This window comes from Xiphias gladius, chromosome 14 (genome assembly GCF_016859285.1).
Source record: "Xiphias gladius isolate SHS-SW01 ecotype Sanya breed wild chromosome 14, ASM1685928v1, whole genome shotgun sequence".
In the NCBI taxonomy this organism is placed as follows: Eukaryota; Metazoa; Chordata; class Actinopteri; order Istiophoriformes; family Xiphiidae; genus Xiphias; species Xiphias gladius.
The window spans coordinates 22,709,302-22,728,984 of NC_053413.1; the positions used below are offsets into that span (position 1 = coordinate 22,709,302).

Genomic DNA, 19,683 nt, shown 5'->3' on the forward strand with positions numbered 1-19,683 from the left:
GGGGAGCAGTGGCACTTAAAATAAAAATGATTTTATATGTGTTCACGGCATTGCACATGCCCCCTCATTCCCTGGCAAATATTGTATAGCATAAAGAAATATTTTGAAGAATAAAGCGTTGTCTTCTGTATTTGAGGCCTCGGGGAGACCGTGGTTTTGTGCTTTACGGCGCTTCTCTGACATGGAATACTCAACGCTGCCGGCTTCATCTGCCCGTTAAAGGGAAGGCTTTTTGTTGCGGTGGCGGCAGAAGTCTTTAGTCCCTGGCGTAAAAGGATCGATATCACAATGTAAAAGTACGCCCTTACAAGCAAAAGTCCGGCTTTCAAAATGTTACTTAAGTGAATGTACAGAGTGTTAAAGTGTTACATCATACCCTATGGTGGAAAGTAACTAAGATTATTTAGTCAAGCACAGTACTTAAGTACAGTTTTGAGGTACTTTACTTGAGTATTTCCGATTTTCTGCTGCTTTTTACTTTTCCACTCTACTTATTACAATTCAGATGGAAATATTGTACTATTTCCTCCACTACATTTATCTCAGAGAAATAATTACCAGTTAGAGATTTTACAAACGTACATAAACATATAAAATACAACATATTGTTAAAGATTAAACCAGTGGCTTTTGGCCTGTGTCCATCTGGAAAAGTATAAGAAATTACTGTACTAGAATTAGTTCCTCCCCCATTAATCATCTCACGACCCCTCAGATTTATCCGGGGACCCTTTGGAGGGACCTGACCCCTGGGTCGTGAACCACTGGACTAAACTACCAAACTACACATACCAGCTCCACCTCCAGCAGCTACAACAGTTAGATACTGCTTAGACACTGATCTGAAACACTGATTAAACGTCTAATAATGTCATTTATAATAATAAATCAGTCAGAGGGGGCATATTTCTGGTTACTAAGTACTTTTACTTTTGACACTTTGAGCGCATTTTGCTGATAATACTTCTGTATTTGAATTTGAAATGGTACTTGCAATCAAGTAAGGGATCTGACTACTTCTTCAGCAACTGATTGGATTATGAGTACTTATGCATTAACATGTAAGCACCCTTTAAATGTTCTAGTAGGTACAGGTGGAGCTGATTTTAACTACTTATAAATGTTTATAACAATCCATCAAATTTGTATAAGATGATCACAGGTTTTGCGGTAAAATCCTGATCTACAAAGTAACCAGTAGCTAAAGTTGTCAGATAAATGTATTGTAATGTATTTCTCTGTGAAATGTAGTGAAGTAGAAGTAGAAAGTAGTATGAAATAGAAATACTCCAGTAAAGTACAAGTGCCTTAAAATTGTACTTGAGTACAGTACTTGAATAAAGGTACTTTCCACCACTGGGCATGAATGCACCTTCAGAGAAAGAGCCACAATCCTGGAACGATATTTGGCTCCTGGTGCACAAGAGGGAGCAGTGGTGAGTCAAAAAGTTTGGATTCCAAGGAAGAAGCCTGTTTTCTGTTCTCTCACAGGCTGCATCAGTGGTGGATTTCATAACTTATTTTGCAGTCGAAGGCTTAATTTATGACCATAGTGAGCCCAATGGGAAGCTCAATCTAATTTTCCCATCAGTTTCATCATCTGACGTTATTATATGTTGAATTATGCTGCCTATTTTATTTTATGGTTTATTTTCATTTTATTATTTTGATTCTTATTCTTATGTTCCTTCACGCATTTGGCATCAATGAAAACAGGAAATATAGGGAGGGCTTGATGATAATATGAGGGTTTCTAAGGAGAAAATCATTATTATATTGATCAGAGACGAGGAGAATCTCCTCAATAAGTTAAAATTTGCTCTTTCACAGGATTTTGCGGTTTATTAAAGTGATTTCTTTTCTTTGTGCAATGCAAAGATGTAAGACGTCAGTTGAGTAATAAATTCACTAAAGCGCTTTCACTACGATAGAACAAGACGTCTTTAATCGTTTTCTGTGCCTATTTTACCTTTGTGCTGCTGACAAGATTCAATTCGGACTTGTGCCGTGTCGAAAATGTTACCCAAACATTACTTTGTCCGACCTAGAGTAGTTAGACTGCATTACACTTTTCCGTAAAAGTGATTTAAGTGCTTATGCAGACACAAGGCAGACGTAAAAAATTACCATCAAATTTATGTAACGTAGAGCATGTCTGAAAGGGGCTAGATGGTAGCTTTTTTAGGAGTTTCCCTATGTCTAAGGATGGTGCATTTAATAATTTAACTGAAAAAAAATGCTGATCACTGGTTTCATACTATATATAAACTTCTCATACAATAACCTGCTTTTTAATGTGTAAAGTGCACTCTTTAAGGCAGGTGTAGTGTGGTGGTTTTCTGACCGTGTCCAGGTGGGTACGCTGGTGTTTGGCCCGATCGCTAGAGTTGCTGAAGGCCTTAAGGCAGCCGGGGTGCTGGCAGATGTACGGTTTCTCGCCTGTGTGGCTCCTCAGGTGGATCTTCAGGTTCTCCAGGCGGGAGAAGGCCTTGGCGCAGCCCTCAAACTGAAAAGGAAAACGTCAACAGTCTTACTGCATAAAGAGTGATAAATTAGGATTTCCATAAGAAACAGGATGCTGGTTCAGTACTTATGTGAACTTAGATCATTTGTTGCACACTTTCGTCCAAGAAAACAAACTTTTTTGTAGCCAGTGTACACACCGCGGTCTGCAGTTTAATGTTTTACTCAAGGAAACTTCAACATTACAACCTACATTTTTTGGACAACCTGCGCTACCACCTGAGCTACAGCTGCCTCCAATTTGGGATTCGTTTTAGATTTGCTTGATAAAGGGTTGGCTGGGTTCTTTAAATGTCTTCCATCACAGTTTTTGGAAGGAAATATTATATACGATGCCCCTAAGCGCATGATACATTAAAGGATGACTAAAGTTTATTCAAGACTGCCTTAAATCAACTCTCACATGCGTGTATGTGCATTTAAACAGTTTTTGGCCACTGCAAGGGCCGGGATGTACTAGAAAAGAAGTGTTTTGTATGAGGCGTTGGAAATCGAAAGTGTTTATACCTAATCCAACCGGCAACACTAGAAGACTGAGTGAAAAGCCAGTCGTCACAGAGAGGGGGAAAACAGTGCTCATTTTCAGACAGTCTCTCCAAGAAGACATTCATAAAGTTGCACTTAGTTGTTCATATGAAAGGTGCCACAAATAGCTTTGTAACGAACGAAAAAAAAAAAAAAAAAAGAGCTGGGGAGAAGTTCAAACTCAGCGTACTTTCTCACCTCCACAAAGCTAGCCGATCACTGACAGAAGTGGGAGTCGGTGATCATCGGTTTCGGAAAGTTACAGAAATGGTCGGACACGGCCCCCTTTAATCCGACGTCGGGGAGGTGTGGGATTTCTGAAGCTATCCAACAAGCAGTTCTGACAGAGTATACTGGCCCCATATTCGTTCTTCCTGTGCACACTGGCCAGAAAGAGATCCCTTCCCAATGTGTTTCCAATAGAAGTGATGGGGGACAAAATCCACAGTGCTCGTTCTGTGTAAAAATGCGTTCAGGCGAGCTAAGATGAGGCTTCAGCATTCAGACAAATCAAGTGCGTGCCTTCTAAAGTCAGAGTCTCCTTAGTCCAAAACCCCCTGTTTGCGTTCACTACCTGTCCTCTGCAGCTCAGCAGGGAAACAGAAAGAGGGACTTTAAAAGACATCCACTTGATTTGACTAACTCCAACTGCTGAACATGTTAACATACAGCATGTCTGGGATGCAAATTTTGTATATAATGACAGACAGGAGAACAACCAGGAACAATGTGCAGCAGTATTCTCCGTATGGCCATTACATATTATGAGAACTTTTATCCTCCATTACAAATCATTTACAAATCCCCTCTGTATCTTTAAACTATGTTGGCCTGTGACATTTCATTTCACATTACGCATGAGATATGTTGAAGTCTGATCCAACAGAAATAGCGAGTAGGGAGGCAATTTATCACATTTAAAATCATATATTTTAGGTTATTGAATCATAAACTTAAGGTAATAGCTAATTGGAACACAACCAAACACACACACACACACACCCACGCACGCACGCACGCACACACACACACACACACACACACACACACACACACGCGCACACACACACGCACACACGCGCACACACGCACACACACACACGCACACACGCACACACACCAGGCTGTGCAGGTTCTGGTAAAAGCCTTTCTGTTGGACTGAAGCCAGAGGAGGAGGAAATATCAGAGTCAGCAGGCTAAACACACAGCAGGCCATGAACCAATGCTTTATAACTTTGCAGAAACTTTGTCACATTCAGTCTCAAAGATTGTCAAATCTGACATGTAAAGGTTTAAAGTTTAGATGGAAATATTTCTCGGCGTTTGTTGAGAAATATTGTAGAACGGAGTCAGCGATTTTTGAACCTTTTTTCAATGAACAAATCTGTCTGAATTTTATTTTATGTGGGAAAAATTAACAGATTTATGTAATTTAATCTCATCATTGTTTTGATCTGTTAATCTGTGGCTGAAAACGAGTGTCTTCTAGAAACGAAAAGAATGATTAAGATACAAAATCTAGGCAAATCATTGTGTTCGTTAAAGGTTAACAAAAATGGAAATGAAAGATTATTCCCCTCTATACTTCAGAGATATTAAAAGATTAATTTCAGATGAGGATTTGTTTCTGAAAAGGTCTAATACTGCTTAATAAGTCTTTAAATTTGCGCCTGGTTTATATTAAAAACAAAGGGACGTGTGGAAATAGCCTTTCTGCCTAATACTGATTCCAGGGTTTTATTAGGTCTCACTAATGACTCGGTAAATGTCAGTCACCTCATTTATGTAGACTCTTTATGTTCTGGAAAAGTGAGGACAACATGTTGCATTTCAGATTTAACGTCAACATGTGGCAGCTTTATGTCAACTGAGCTCCATCCATCCATCTATTCATCCATCCATCCATTTTCTGCCGCTTATCCGAAGTCAGGTCGCGGTGGCAGCAGGTTAAGCAAGGCAGCCCGGACGTCCCTCTCCCCAGCAACATCCCTCTTTTCCAGCTCCTCCTGGGGGATCCCGAGGCATTCCCAAGCCAGATGACGTACATAGTCTCTCCAGCATGCTCTGGGTCTACCCCAGGGTCGCCTACCAGTTGGACAAGGACCTCCAACGGAAGCCGCCCAGGAGGCATCCCGATCAGATGCCTGAACGACCTCAACTGGCTCCTTTAGATGCGAAGGAGCTGCAACTCGACTCCGAGCTACCTCCAGATGTCCAAGCCCCTTACCTTATTTCTAGCCACCCCACGGAGGAAACTCATTTCAGCCACTTGTGTCCGCAATCCCAAAGGTCATGACCATGGTCGGAACGTAGATCGACTGGTAAATCGAAAGCAGTGCCTTTCGGCTCAGCTGTCTATTCACCATCAACTGAGCCGTGAGGACATATTCAGCTTAAACACATCAGTTATTTGAAATAAAGACAGTTGCACATTCAGTCTTGCAATTTACCACATTGCTACTGGACTTAATATGTTTTGTTTTTTTTTTAAATCAAACAAATGAAACCGTACCTTTGCGGATGTGTATGGTTCCTAAATAGAGAAGGATTTTTAAAATCTTTGACAGAGTAGAAATTTGAGCACAGCTTTATTCAAGCTCTGGTTAGCTTATTTTCTCAGCATGATAGCTGTATAGTGTGTCTTTTTAAAGTTTCTATTACAAAAAGAATTGTGATTCCTTTATTTTTACATATGACGAGAAAAATGAATACTACTCCTGATAAACTCAAGGACGCTCTACATTAATCTTTACTCTGTTCAGACATTTAAAGATCAGATCTACGGTTTATCCTGCAATTTCAGATTTAGTTTGTTATTCCTTAAAATCTGTGCCGTAATTTGTCTTTCCCAGGATGTTTCTCATGTCAATGATTTCAATTTTGGTTTTTCCTCATACCGTGCTACTTTAAGGATAAGGCTGCTGATATTCTTTAATTTGGATATGTCAAGAAATTCCTTGAAAAGACCAAAACCAACAATGTTAGTCCATCTCTCTGTACTTTCCCCAGCCTGTGGCACTCATTTCCCAGACAACTGGTCCCCACTGAAGATGTAAATCAAATATATATGTATTGTTTTATGTTTTTAAGAAATCAGGCTGAGTAATTTTCTTAAGGAAGCGCGGGGCACTGTAGTTTCGAGCAAATTTTAGTCGAGCAGGAGTAAACAGTGCATTTGTCGGGGACTATTTTCCACCGCGGATGGATACAGATTTGGTGCTTTAGTGAGTATTTTTGGCAGCAGGACGGTGTCAATGAGCCCCTCTAATTAAACGTCAAAATGTGTTGTTTGTGACTGCCCTTAGAACGACACATTGAAGTATTCTCTGATCTGACGTACCCTATCAGCAGGACAACATCATTTGTCTGTGTGGTCTAAAAAGCTGTTATAAATCACTGTTGAAAAATACGTCGGTTTTACGATGTGACAACACTGTGTTTAAGGTTTGGTTAAGTTTAGGCACAAAGATGACTTGGCTAGGTTTAGGGAAAGATCATGGTTTGGGTTAAAATTACTACTTTGTTAAGGTTAGGGGAGCTGCTGTGTCATTGTTACAGTAATAAACACTTGGTTAAGGTTGTGTAACGGTCATGGTCATGCTTAAAAAAAAAACAAAACAGGTTGACCGTCAGTTGGAAACGGGAAACAATGTTAAAGTCTGATGTTTTATTGACCCATCCATCCAGCCCGGCCTCCTCCCTCTTCGGACTTTGTGGCTCTATAATAACCTGCAGCCACTAGAGGGCTTTGTTAGTAGAATCTAAACATTTGTTCAAAATAAACTACAGTGCCCATGTTCAGCCAGTGCCACGATTTGGCTCACTGATGTGTATTTAATAGTTTTTGGGAAACAATGGAGCCCTGTGGCACAGGCTTTGGCTACACAGACAATACTTGTTACTGTTGGTTTGGGGCTTTTCAGGGTGCTTTTCATGGGATTTGTTGACAGTAAGAAAAATAGAGATTATGGCTAGCATTATCCTTCAACTTTATCTAAATACGACCGTCATGTCAGCCCCATAAATTATGAACGATGACTCCGCCGGAGTGGATTTACCGCTTAGGGAACTCGCGTTTACTGCCTGAATAACACCTGTCTAACGTGAGACTTGACATTACGAGCTGGTAAATAAGGCTGGATTCATTAACAAACACTGACTATATTCATGTGAGATATTCATTTTCCATTGCAGCACCAGGAATGACTTAATTTACATGTTTTGGCCTGAATGACATGATGTTATTCACGTAGTTCAAGTGTGACTAATGACTATTTTTTTTTTTTTTTGGTGTTGGTTTTGATTTAATCCTATTAATCCGTAAGCAGGCGACTCCCCACAGTAATAGACTGTATTCAAACCTGGCAGCAGATTATGTCATCTTAATGAACTAATTCACTTTAGTAGGAAGCGTGTCCCTGAGTGAAAATTTTCTGAATGAATTATTAATTGGAGTCCCGGGTTGATGACAGCGGCGGAGTCGCTGGGGAATTACGGCGAGAGTTACTCACTCTCGGGGACAGGGGTTTGGCACCGAACTGAAGGTCATCATGGGACAGACGTGTTCAAGCCGCAGTAGTTGTGTTTGTAGAAAATGACTCATGACAGAAGTGATGGAGGGTGACGCTGTGCTGGGGCTCAAAGGCCACAGTTGTGATGATTAATGCAGAAACATCACAGTCTCTGTCTAACCCCGAACCTAACGTGGTCTGGTTTTTGGTCTTTTTCTTGGATATGCGTCCTGAGTTTTTCAAAATACATGTGTGCCTTTTGTTGTATTCAGTGTGTCATTTTGAGTTTATAGTCCATCATCCTTTAAAGACAGCCTGTGCGTTTCACAGGACAAGTTGCCCACAAACATGAAAAATGGACAGGAAATGTTCGAAGAGTTTTCTCTGTGAGAGCAAACCTCATTTTTGATACTATTTATTTTTTTATTATTTTATCTGCCTTTTTTCTACGATAGCTATTTAATATATTTACATTCAGTAAATACTTCTTTTTATACACCCAATGTCCACATTATTAGGTACACCTATACAATCTAATGCTATCCAGTACAGCTGTTCTGCCATTAGGTCTACTTTTATGATGCCTATAATGTTCTGTTGTTGTTTTTGTTTTTTGTTACACCGTCAGAGAGGCGTTCATTCAGTTATATGTTATAGCTGTGACGATAAAGTAAGTGATGGTGTTATACTGGCCTGCACTATATTCAGAGGTGTTTCCAATATTCTGCCCCCTTATATAGGTAAATGGGAAGTATAAAAATGTAATTAATATAATGTATTTCAGTACACCACAACCTTTATCTATGCCTTCAGTAATAAGGCATAATTGGATTTACTATTTTCATTAGGTGTACTTAATAAAGTGGCCACTGTGCGTGGCGGGTAGTTTTACCTTATTGATTTTTGCCTCTCTGTTTACTGTTCGCGCTCTTTACATAGTATTAGGGCTGTGTTAACTTACACAAACGAAAACATTTCCCACTGCCACTGCTTCACATTAAAAGCACTGAACTGACAAAATACGCGGTGGCTTTAATTTTGAAGCAGTCACGGAAAATGTAATTTAATGTACTGCGTTAACGTGCAAATCCCAGTTAGCACCGACCGCTAACTAGCATTTTTCATCAAAAATTGGTCTTCAACGCAAGAGAACTGTCATTTTCAGGATGTTTTCATCAGGTGGTTGTTTTTTATTTTTGCAAGTAGTAGGGAGGAGTAGGCTATAACAAGACTGAGCAGCCTCAGCGAGGTATGAAACTCCTTTTATTGTGCCCTGCTTTTGTATGGGAAAGTACTCCGGCTGTGCGCAGCATGAAAGTTAACAATTATTTTAATTACTGATAAAATCTGCTGATTATTGTCTCGATAAAGTGGTCATTTGTTTAATCCATAAACTGTTGAAAAAAAATTGCATTCACAATTTCTCAGAGCCAACAGTAAAGTCTACAATTTGCTTCTTTATTGGGACCAACGGTCCAAAAGCTAAAGATACCTCCATTTGTTTGGCTGCACTGTTAAAAGATACACCAATTACTTGCCTGCTGTATCTCTGGCAAAAGAAGCAGCTCAACGAGTTTTTGCTGCCCTGATTATTCTGGCACTCGTAGTCTTAAACCACACTCGCTGTTACCATGGGAAGGACAGATATCACCAAATCAACCAGAATTTTCGAGAAGCCTGCATGTGTCAAAGGACAAGTTGATCAGAAATTTCAACTTCTTCATAGTATCTACAGGGATGAATGATTTATCTGCTCATTACATCTCTGAATACAACATCTTATGGTATTTAATAACTATAAATTAATTGCATTTGTCAGAATAACCACGGGGTCATCAAATGGTCCTTGGAGGCTCAGGCGCTACAGACACACGCTCCATTTATTCACCACTGCCACATTTCTCCCCCTGGCATGCATGAGTAAAGGAAACCTGTCGCGAGTAGAGGAAACCGTTTGATCATCTCTCCAGCAGACGGTTGATCACCGGCACAGTCACAGTCTGAGGGAAGTCGAGACGTACTGTAAGCAAGTTAATGCCTTTCAAACCCAGTTAAACCTCTAGACGGTCCATTTGAGGTGAGCGCAAACTTGGAAAGGATGAGATGTGTTTTGACTGACTGACAATGGTAGCGACTGTTGCTGAGCTTGCCAGTTTGATTCCTGGATGTTTTGGATAAATCGACGTGGGCGAAGTGACTGAAAAACCCTTCCTCCTTTACCGCTGAGTCAGCTTTTGAATTAAAGACGAATTGTTTCTTTCTTGCATTTTAACATACAGCGGACCTCGTACTGTATGTGGACAGAAACCTCAACATATTTAATTGGATGGCAAAAAAAAGGAATTAATAAAAAAGACTTGAAACAAATGAAACAAAAGAAAACAATCCGTCATTGAGTAGATCAAATAAAAAGTTGTTGTAGAAAACGACATAACACAAACAAGAAATTGGCGAATTTAGATGGATTAATTAAAACTAAAATTAACATAACAGTTTTAACAGTTTTCCTTTTTTCAGTTGTGGGCTGTATCAAGGGCTTGAACTGGTTACTGCCTTGCTGTGTGTGCCCATGTGGGTGAATTTATTTCAACGTCCTTGAAAGTTTCGAGGGCAAATAAGCATAATTTGCCTCATCAACTTCTACCTACTGTAAGTGTAAGTGACTTAGCGGAACCCCTGTATAATTTGAATTCCAAATAAACACATCCACTGCTTCTCAACTAAATACACTACATTACTGTGGGCAACAGAAAAGTGTATCACCTTAGATACAAATAATATAGGAATCCACTCAATGCTCTAAAGCACCCTATAAAAATCTATAATTCTCTGAAAAAAGGTCATAGAAATGTTCAGTACTGCATTAAGCGTCTGTGGACGGACAAATTATTTTTGTTGTGATTGTTGAACATGAGTGCTAAATTACAGCTGTAGACAGAACCCGCGGCTCTTTCACTCCGAGGATTGGACACCAAAACATTTAGCTACCACTGGTGTTTAAAGTAGAGCATTTAAATCTGCTGCGAAACTCTATTGTGACTGTGCTGAAAATAATTTGATGTGATTTTTCCCATATATCTCAGCACATCCCTCGTAGAGCTGTTTAATGGCCAGCAGCAGAAAGCTGGGGTTGCACCAGGCAGCTGTCCGGTGTGACTGTTTTCAGGTGTGAAGGGCATGAGCCCTGATAGAAGTGTTAAAGCTTAATTTGTCTTCAGTGAATATTTAGTAGTCTAAAAGTCTATTTCTTGCAATCAAGCATACAAAAGTAGACTGACTCACCATGCATTTATTGGGTTTTTCTCCAGAATGAACCCTCATGTGGATGAGCAGCTTGTAGCGGGCATTGAAGGGTTTGTGGCGCCGCACGCAGCCGGCCCAGAAGCACGCGAACTCCTCCCCTTTACGCTGGTCGATGTGAACCTTCTCGATGTGCCTCACCAGCTCCTCCTGACTGCTGTAAGTGGCACTGCAGTCGATCCAATGACACGGCTGCTCATGTTGGTCCGCTATGGGGTCCTGTCCCAGAGGTCCGTTAGGCCTCGGGGAGTGCAAAGGGGTCTGGGTGCTGTCCTGACCATCATGGCATTGGAGGGGCTGGCCCACATGGAAGAGCTCCCCCTGCTGGTTGTTCATTTGAAACGGTTCCCTCTTACACGGCAAGAAATCATCTGCAGGCTCCTGTTTAATGGAGTGATACTCTTCGTGAAGCTTTCGTTGTTGCTGAGACGCTTTGTTGTTGGCATCAGAAAGAGGCAAGGAAGAGGCAAAAAATAAAGAGGATGAGGAGGAGGTAGAGGAAATGGATGACGAGGGGGAGCAGAAAGAAGGAGATGTGGTACAGCTGGTGAGCATGTAGGATAAAGGGAGGGAGGGCTGAGGGTAACAACCAAACCTCTGGGTATTTTTAGGGTCTATGTGTGCTGTAGTGGCAAAGTCCTCCATAGTCTTTTCTATGTGGGATCCATTAGTCTTACAGCTGAGTAAGGAGGTGAGGTCACGCCCCAGGGAGGACAGGGACAGGGATGTCCTTGGTAGACAGCACAGACCACCTGAATGTATGGATGACTGACAGAAGCCGCCGGAAGACAGCGGAGCCTGAAGGTCCTCGCCATCTTCGAACACACTCCCGAAACCAGGAAGAGTCAGCTGGACATCTGGAGGCCCGAGGTCGGGGGGCCACATACTGGCCCCCGCTCTCTGACTTCCACCAAGAGATCCCTTCAGTAAAATCGTGGATGGTAGTTGTCTTCGAGCAACTTTAAGAATCCATTGGAGGTAGACCCGTCCACAGCATCACTCACTACTCAAAGGCAATCAAGTTAGATTGATCTCCTGCTGCTGGCATCTTCTGCACGTGAGCTCGTCTGTCATTTGTTCCAAGGTGCTGCGTGGTCAGTCATCATCTCAGTCATCTGTGCTCTGTGGGAGACAGAAATCACACCCAAATGAGTCACCTTAAGAGACAACAATCACAAATGCAAAACACTTTCTGAAAACAAATCACATAACAGCTTTGTGAACCAGTGGTGGAGGAAGCACTCAGATCTTTCACTCAAGTAAGAGTACCAGTAAAAAACCAAAACAATACTCCATTGCACGTAAAACTCCTGCATTCAAAATCCTACTTAAGTAAAAGTACACAAGTTGACCAGGTATAAACCCATTAAATTTTGGGCAGATCCTGATAATTTACTATGAATTTGATTTTTTTTCTCACAAGTCTGGTGTATGTTGTTTGACATTGGCCTTGAGGGAGGGCTGAGCTCTGCTGAGTGCCATTATAGTTATAGTTTCAACTAGTTTATATACTGTTATGTAGTTTAGTCCAGGGGTTCAACCTAGGGATTGGGCCCCTCCAAAGGGTCACAAGATAAATCTAAGAGGGTGTGTTACAACTAATGGGTTAGGAAAAAAGAAAAAGCAAATTTGCTACACACATCTTTATTAATTTTTTTGACTTTTTTCTTTTTTGCTTTGCTTGTTTTAACCTTTGTGGAGCTTGACAGTTATTTCAACGAAACCATCTGAGAAGTTTAGAGTTGAAATAACTCTTTGGTGAAAGTGTTAACAAGAGGTCATAAACCCAAAAGGTTGGGAACCACTGGTCTAATATCCAACAGATTCTTGTATTTAATTTAAAGTTTATTGTATTTTTTTGTGTAAAATCTTAATCTATACAGTGACTGAAGCTGTCAGATCAATGCTTGAAATGTAACAGAGCGGAAGTATAAAGTGGAATAAAATAGAAATACTGGAGTAAAGCTCCCTCAACATGGAACTCAACAGAGTACTTCACGGATTTAGCATTGTGCTCCTATAATATTGTCATACTCACAATGGACAGTTTTTTGGTTTTTGGTTTTTTTTAATTATCAAAATTCATGCAGCATAACCAGAGAATTTGCCTTTTTTATTCCACGCTCTTCTTCCATGTCTGGTGCCTACACTACCCACAATGCAACTCGATCGCCAACAGTCAGAGATTTTGGTGCGTTATGCTAGTGGAGGCCAATGTAGCCTCTAGATTTAGCCTCGAGCAGAAAAGTGGAGCGGCTATTCAGCTTAGGTCCGGTTAGCTGACTCCGTTTCTAACACCACCCCCACCAGATTTTTCATTATCAAACTCGTAGTCCTCCGGACCAAATGACACTGACTCAGGTGACATATTTCACACACAGCTTCCTCTGGAGCCACAAAGGATTTGTACAACGCTTTTTTTACATATGCATTAGTACTCCCCAAGACCTGTAAACAGACTTTGATGTGTAAAATTTATGGATTTTCTGAGCACTTGAATAAATACTGTACATTCCACCACTTTTGCGAACTACTATTGGCTAAGATGACTCAGGATTTATTGTGATGTTGCAGAGCTATGACTCAGCTGGTGTGACAGCTCGCCATACTATTCCAAGTGTTGAAACATAAAGCCCGAAATGTGTCACTCCCTGAACGTTATTCCCTCATTTCCAGCCATCGGCAACACTGCGTTCAATCATTAACAACAAATGGACCGAGGTGGCCAGCGGAGAAGTATTTGGATCAAGTAAAACCCAAACAAACCGCGTCCGACCTCCTTGTCCGCAGGCTTCAATCAGACATTTCTGAGTGCGACGCTACAGCGAGTGTATATTTGGTTTCCTTTGAGCTGCTGTAACAGTCGGGGCTGATTCATTACTGCAGGCATTAAGGCCACCCTTGCAGCAAACAGCCAGGCGTCGTGTGGCAGCCGATTGCTTGAAACCTGGTCCAGATGCTTGTTAACAGATGACGACTAATGGACCACATCTCTCCACTAGCTAGTGATGCAGGACGGGGAGGCTGGAAAATGGTGGGTCAAACACAAGTTCCCCCCACCCCTGTGACATACACAGTAGCTCTACTGTGCAAAAGTCCTTGAGTGTTTTTTGGAATACACTTGATTTCCACTGTTCTCTGCCCTCTGCCAGATATTGATGATCTAATTTACAGCAGGATCTCCGCCACATGTAATTAGTCATTGGAAAGACTCAATGGGATTTCTATGCAGATAGTTATTTTATGAGCCAAAAACCAACACAGCTAAGAGGATGAGTAAGTTCACCTCTGCAGTTGCATTAGCTGACAAAGGACTCACTAAGTGTAGGTTCAAGCCCATAGTTTCCTGGTATAGTCTGGTTTACAGTTTTATGATTCTTCCTGTAAATCGCTGGAGTTCCCCCCCACCAGAGTCATGTCGCAGCCCAGTTATGGGACCTGTGGTTGAATCTTCATTAGGGAGGTGGCGATGTGTCTGCGTCTCAATGGGATGAACAGGATTAATGATACCAGTTGTTTGGTATGTTTTAAATAAGATTATTGCAAACTAGTACCTGCCAGCTTTAAGAGCTAAAACCAATATTAGAGTTTTGGGGAAAGATTGTGGGATTTCAGATGCAAACAAAACATTAGATTCACCACAATCTAAGAATAAATCTGATTAACCATTTTATATATCTTTTCTCTATCTAAATACCATTGCACTATTTGCATTTGTAAACATCCACTCTGCCATACATGTAGCAAAGTGAAATCCAGCAGCAAATACAGCAAAAAGGGGATTTTTTTTTTTTTTTTAGCAGTGTCTGTTCACAAACCACTTTGGTCCTAATCCAGAAAGAAGAGTCAGACAGTAAAACTAAGAAAAGTGTCCCACAAAGCCTCAACTGAGCCAGCAAACTTTATAAAATAGCAGGCTCATCTCATGTGGTGTCTTTTAAAGACTCACTTGCTGAGGTTAGCTAAACACAGCTGTGGCATTTCAGGACAAGCAAATGTGTACTTGTCTCAACAATAAGCACTTTGGTTCTTGAATTGCAAACTTTTCTGGTGCTTTTTGGTTCAGCTGAAACATGGGAAACAGATCCTTATTGAAATAAGAGATGTGAATACACAAACAAAATGCAGTTTTCCTAATCCTATTCTTCCTAAAAATTCCTCGCTGGTGTTAGAGAGGAATCAGAGTGGATTGGCAGTGACACAGACTCGTGTAAACACTGACTCCTTTAGCTGAATTTGCATCAATACAGGCTAATATTAGATCCTGTTATTATGTATCTATAAAAATTAACTTCGTTAATACAGAGGAATAGAAGCTTGTTTATATAATATACAGATATACAGAGTCCCATTGTTTTGTATTGTGAAAAAAATCAGTTCATCAGGTGAATGCGAACACCACTTGTCTGGGAAAATAATTTTTTTTTTTTTTTTTTTTTTAAACGTCTTACGACTAAGACCAAATGTTTACATGTCAGAACTTTTTATGGACGCAACAGTGGAAAATTATTGTCACTCTGAATACAGAACAGCTAGGAGAACCCTGCTACCCCTTCTTTTAAAGCTGCACTACTTAGTATTTTTACATTAACAATGCATCCAATGACTGTGTGTAACGTGAAAGGGATTGCTCACGGCGAAGGGCCGGCAAAGAATTTTCCACCGACTGCAGTTTCCCCCGAGCTCAGCAGAGCGTTTAAACGTGTTTCAGCTGATTGTTTTGGTTTCACTGCCCGTAAGTTTACTGTTTTGGTTCACCGTCACTGCAGGAGGCAGCTGTTTTGGTGAAAAAGTTCTGATGAACCCGCTGTACACCAGCTACCCAGCACAAAAACTACAAACAGATAACGTTAGCAACTAGCCGGTGAACATAGTGGAGCGTTGAGCAGCTAGAGGGCCAGATATTTCCCCGGAGATCAAAAACAGAGCTAAAAGGAGAGTCAGTATTGGACTTAAATTCATCATGCCGCGACAAACACGACTCAAAATGAAAGCTAATGTTGCTCCACGTCTGTAGGATGTGTAGTAGGGCAACTTTTTGCTAACACGTTTGCCATATTTATAATGTCAAATAATTTTATGAAGAATTTTGAAAGGAGTTAAGCAACATGTGGCAATGCAAAAGAGTTGAGTTTCGTGTATTTTAAAGGCCTATCTAGGGACGGGCATTGCAGATTAGCTTATTATTAGCACTGGGTCATGTTATATATTTGCTCATATTCAAATAAAAAGCAAAACCGTTTCCACCTTTGCAAATATTTCATTATCTATTATGCAGGGTATGTGGTAGTATACACTCTGTCTTTATTGTTTGTACAGTATTTAATTCCATATTTCTTTGTATTTGTCAGGTCATAGCATTACCAAAATAAGATCTGATTTGCAATCCTGACACTGCTTTTCAGTACTTTTTTATATAAATCATGTGAGATATTTTGACTTTGAGAAGGAAGACAAGTGTTGTAAATCTTAGTTCCTGGATTTAAAATATACTCAGGGACAGTTTTTGTATGTAGAAATACCCACAGGTGCAGTATATTTCAGGTTAGGACAAAATGTTTGCAAGAACAAAATCTCATAAATGTGGCTGGCTGTGCATAAAAAAAAAAAAAGAAAAAAAATATTGTGAATTACGTAACTAGTTTCACAACTGTCGCTTGTGTTTTTATAAAAGACATGAGAGACTGGTATCCAAGCAACACAGAAAGTTGGCTGGAGGGCCAGAGTTTACACTTCTCTTATTAATTTGTGCCTTAGGGCCTCTGTTTTCAAAATAGGTTAATCCTGTGAAACCAATTTTGTGGGCCTGGGGTGTGATAATAAATCATAATTTACTCTACTTTCTGGTCATTAACCTTTATTTATCCAGAGGAAATTGAATGTGTATACTTTTGCTTTTCTAACAGCCGCCTGCTTTACATTCTTACAGGTACTCACATTTCACACCTGGGAAACTTACAGAATGACCACAGATTTCTACTGGCAATTGCTGTGCAGTTGGATGTCAAAACCGACAGCCGTTTTTGAGGGGGAGAAGAGTGTTACTTATTTAATTTTCCCAGGCAGGGTTTTTCAAACAGTCCGGCAAAACAAACCAGTAACTTTGCAGATAAAATACTGCTTCTCTATGATTGTAGGCAATTGCTGCCCAGTCCGTAACCTCCGAACTCTTTAAAAAAGGCTCCTAATGTCGTAAAACTTCAAGATGTAGATACAAATTCTCTGAGAATAACTTTAAAAAAAATGTATTTTGATTTTCTGGGTTAAGGAACCAACCACTAACTGCAATGTCCCTGGTTTGAGACTGCTGTTTGCAATGAAAGCTTAACGGGCCCAAAGAATACTTTAAAAGGTTATTTTGATTTCCGTAGTACAGTTCCTTTGATAAAAGTCAAATGAACCTTCATATATGAACTTTAAAAAATCTCAACTGATACTTGGCATGGCAAACATTATCTGCCAATTTTAGTTTATTACAGATATATTTTGGCTGATATGTAAGAGAAAATTGCAGCATAGAAAAACAGTGTTACCCTAACATAGTTTGTCCAACTGAGACGACTGACATGTTTATTTTTCAACTGTGATATGGCTCACTCAGTACTTATCCTCATCACAATTCTTTATTAAACACATTTAAGGGATCCTCATCAAAATGTTTGTTTTCATTTAAAAAAAGAAAAAAGAAAAAAAAAAAAGCCAATATCGGCAGATGAAGCGGTAAACACATTTTATACTCTCAAATCTCGATCTCTGTACAGGCCTCAACAATCCAGTATCGATCAAGCCATAACTGTGATGTTATTTCACAGACTCAAGCACTCAATTGTCAGTCTCACTTAAAAATTTTTTGACAACATGTAGCCAAAACGAAAATAATATAAGCATCTGTAAGCGTCACTACATGCGACGCATCTATTCGAACACCTACACACACCAGTTATATTGACAGAGACTATAGTTCGTGCCCTCAGGAGCCCCACAGTCCTTCTGAACTCGGTTATTAGTTGCCTCATTTCGTCAGAAGAACAACATCAAATTACTGTAATAGCTCTGCTGATGTCTTTACTTGTCCATGACTGCACAAACAGCTAAGACTCTTTACACAGACGACTTTTACAGAAGTAACTGTTAGAGGATCATTGCACATTCTGATCGCCATCCAGCTGGGTGGTGACTTTTCAGAAGGCACAGCGGCAAACACATACATCTTACTTATACCACACAGCTCAAAAATAAATTTGTTTCACAGTCAAGGAATGCCATAAGTGCAAAAAAAAACCTAAATGTCATCTCTTTAGATCAAACACATTGTTGGGTTGGGAGAGCAGACCTGCCTGCTGTGGGACGAACAGCTGGATTTTCTGTTCAAACTAGGAAGGTCAATCTAGGTCTGACTGTTATACGACTTGCAAAGGAGTCTGTCCCTCCAAAAACACGATGTACCTTGTATGCAATGATGAATACGCGTAACAGCTGAGGAACGTGTTCTGTTTTTGTTCTGTCTTTGACCGCTATAAAAATTTTGCAGTTTTATGACCTGCCAAATGACTTCAGCTGAGAAACTTAAACAAGAGGATCATAAGATGGAGCCTCCTGAAACATTTATTTATACTGAGGGAAGAGGCCCGACCTGAAGCTGCTGACCTGACACTGGGAGCTGCACAGACTGTTGTTATTAGAGGCGAAGGATACCTTTTTTTTCCCCCCCAAAACTGAACCGAACACTGAGTAATTCATGTGAATCACTGATGCTGAACTGACTCGAGAACTTCAAGCCGTCGTCAGTAGTACACCGACAAAATGACATATCAACACGAATGCGTGTATCAATTTAGGTGAACATTAAAGTACGGCTGTTGCAACAGGTTAAGATTTAGTTTACTGCCTGCAAGTTGCTGTGTAACTGTTAGAGGATCATTGCACATTCTGATCGCCATCCAGCTGGGTGGTGACTTTTCAGAAGGCACAGCGGCAAACACATACATCTTACTTATACCACACAGCTCAAAAATAAATTTGTTTCACAGTCAAGGAATGCCATAAGTGCAAAAAAAAACCTAAATGTCATCTCTTTAGATCAAACACATTGTTGGGTTGGGAGAGCAGACCTGCCTGCTGTGGGACGAACAGCTGGATTTTCTGTTCAAACTAGGAAGGTCAATCTAGGTCTGACTGTTATACGACTTGCAAAGGAGTCTGTCCCTCAAAAACACGATGTACCTTGTATGCAATGATGAATCTGGCGTAACAGCTGAGGAACGTGTTCTGTTTTTGTTCTGTCTTTGACCGCTATAAAAATTTTGCAGTTTTATGACCTGCCAAATGACTTCAGCTGAGAAATTTAAACAAGAGGATCATAAGATGGAGCCTCCTGAAACATTTATTTATACTGAGGGAAGAGGCCCGACCTGAAGCTGCTGACCTGACACTGGGAGCTGCACAGACTGTTGTTATTAGAGGCGAAGGATACCTTTTTTTTCCCCCCCAAAACTGAACCGAACACTGAGTAATTCATGTGAATCACTGATGCTGAACTGACTCGAGAACTTCAAGCCGTCGTCAGTAGTACACCGACAAAATGACATATCAACACGAATGCGTGTATCAATTTAGGTGAACATTAAAGTACGGCTGTTGCAACAGGTTAAGATTTCGTTTACTGCCTGCAAGTTGCTGTGTAACTGTTAAGTGCATACAGGGTATCTACTTATTTGGTAACTACAGTATATGGAAGTACAAGGGAAGAAGACAAAAAGAAATAAGGGATTAACAATTTTGTGTTTAAGAGGGACATATACATATAATAAATAAGACTGACAGT

The 19,683-nt window shown here is 40.4% G+C and overlaps 1 protein-coding gene across 2 annotated transcripts in view; it reads right to left on the bottom strand.

Annotated features, from left to right (window-relative positions):
* Nucleotides 1–19,683, bottom strand: part of LOC120798804 (zinc finger protein GLIS1) — a 58,248-nt gene that overhangs the window by 17,469 nt on the left and 21,096 nt on the right. For both annotated transcript variants that reach the window (XM_040143455.1, XM_040143454.1), the window contains exons 2-3: nucleotides 10,842–11,981; nucleotides 2,345–2,506 (exon numbers count right to left, since the gene is read on the bottom strand). In XM_040143455.1, coding sequence (XP_039999389.1) covers nucleotides 2,345–2,506; nucleotides 10,842–11,744 — 1,065 coding nt within the window. In that variant the 5' untranslated portion in view covers nucleotides 11,745–11,981. The remainder of the gene's footprint in view (nucleotides 1–2,344; nucleotides 2,507–10,841; nucleotides 11,982–19,683) is intronic.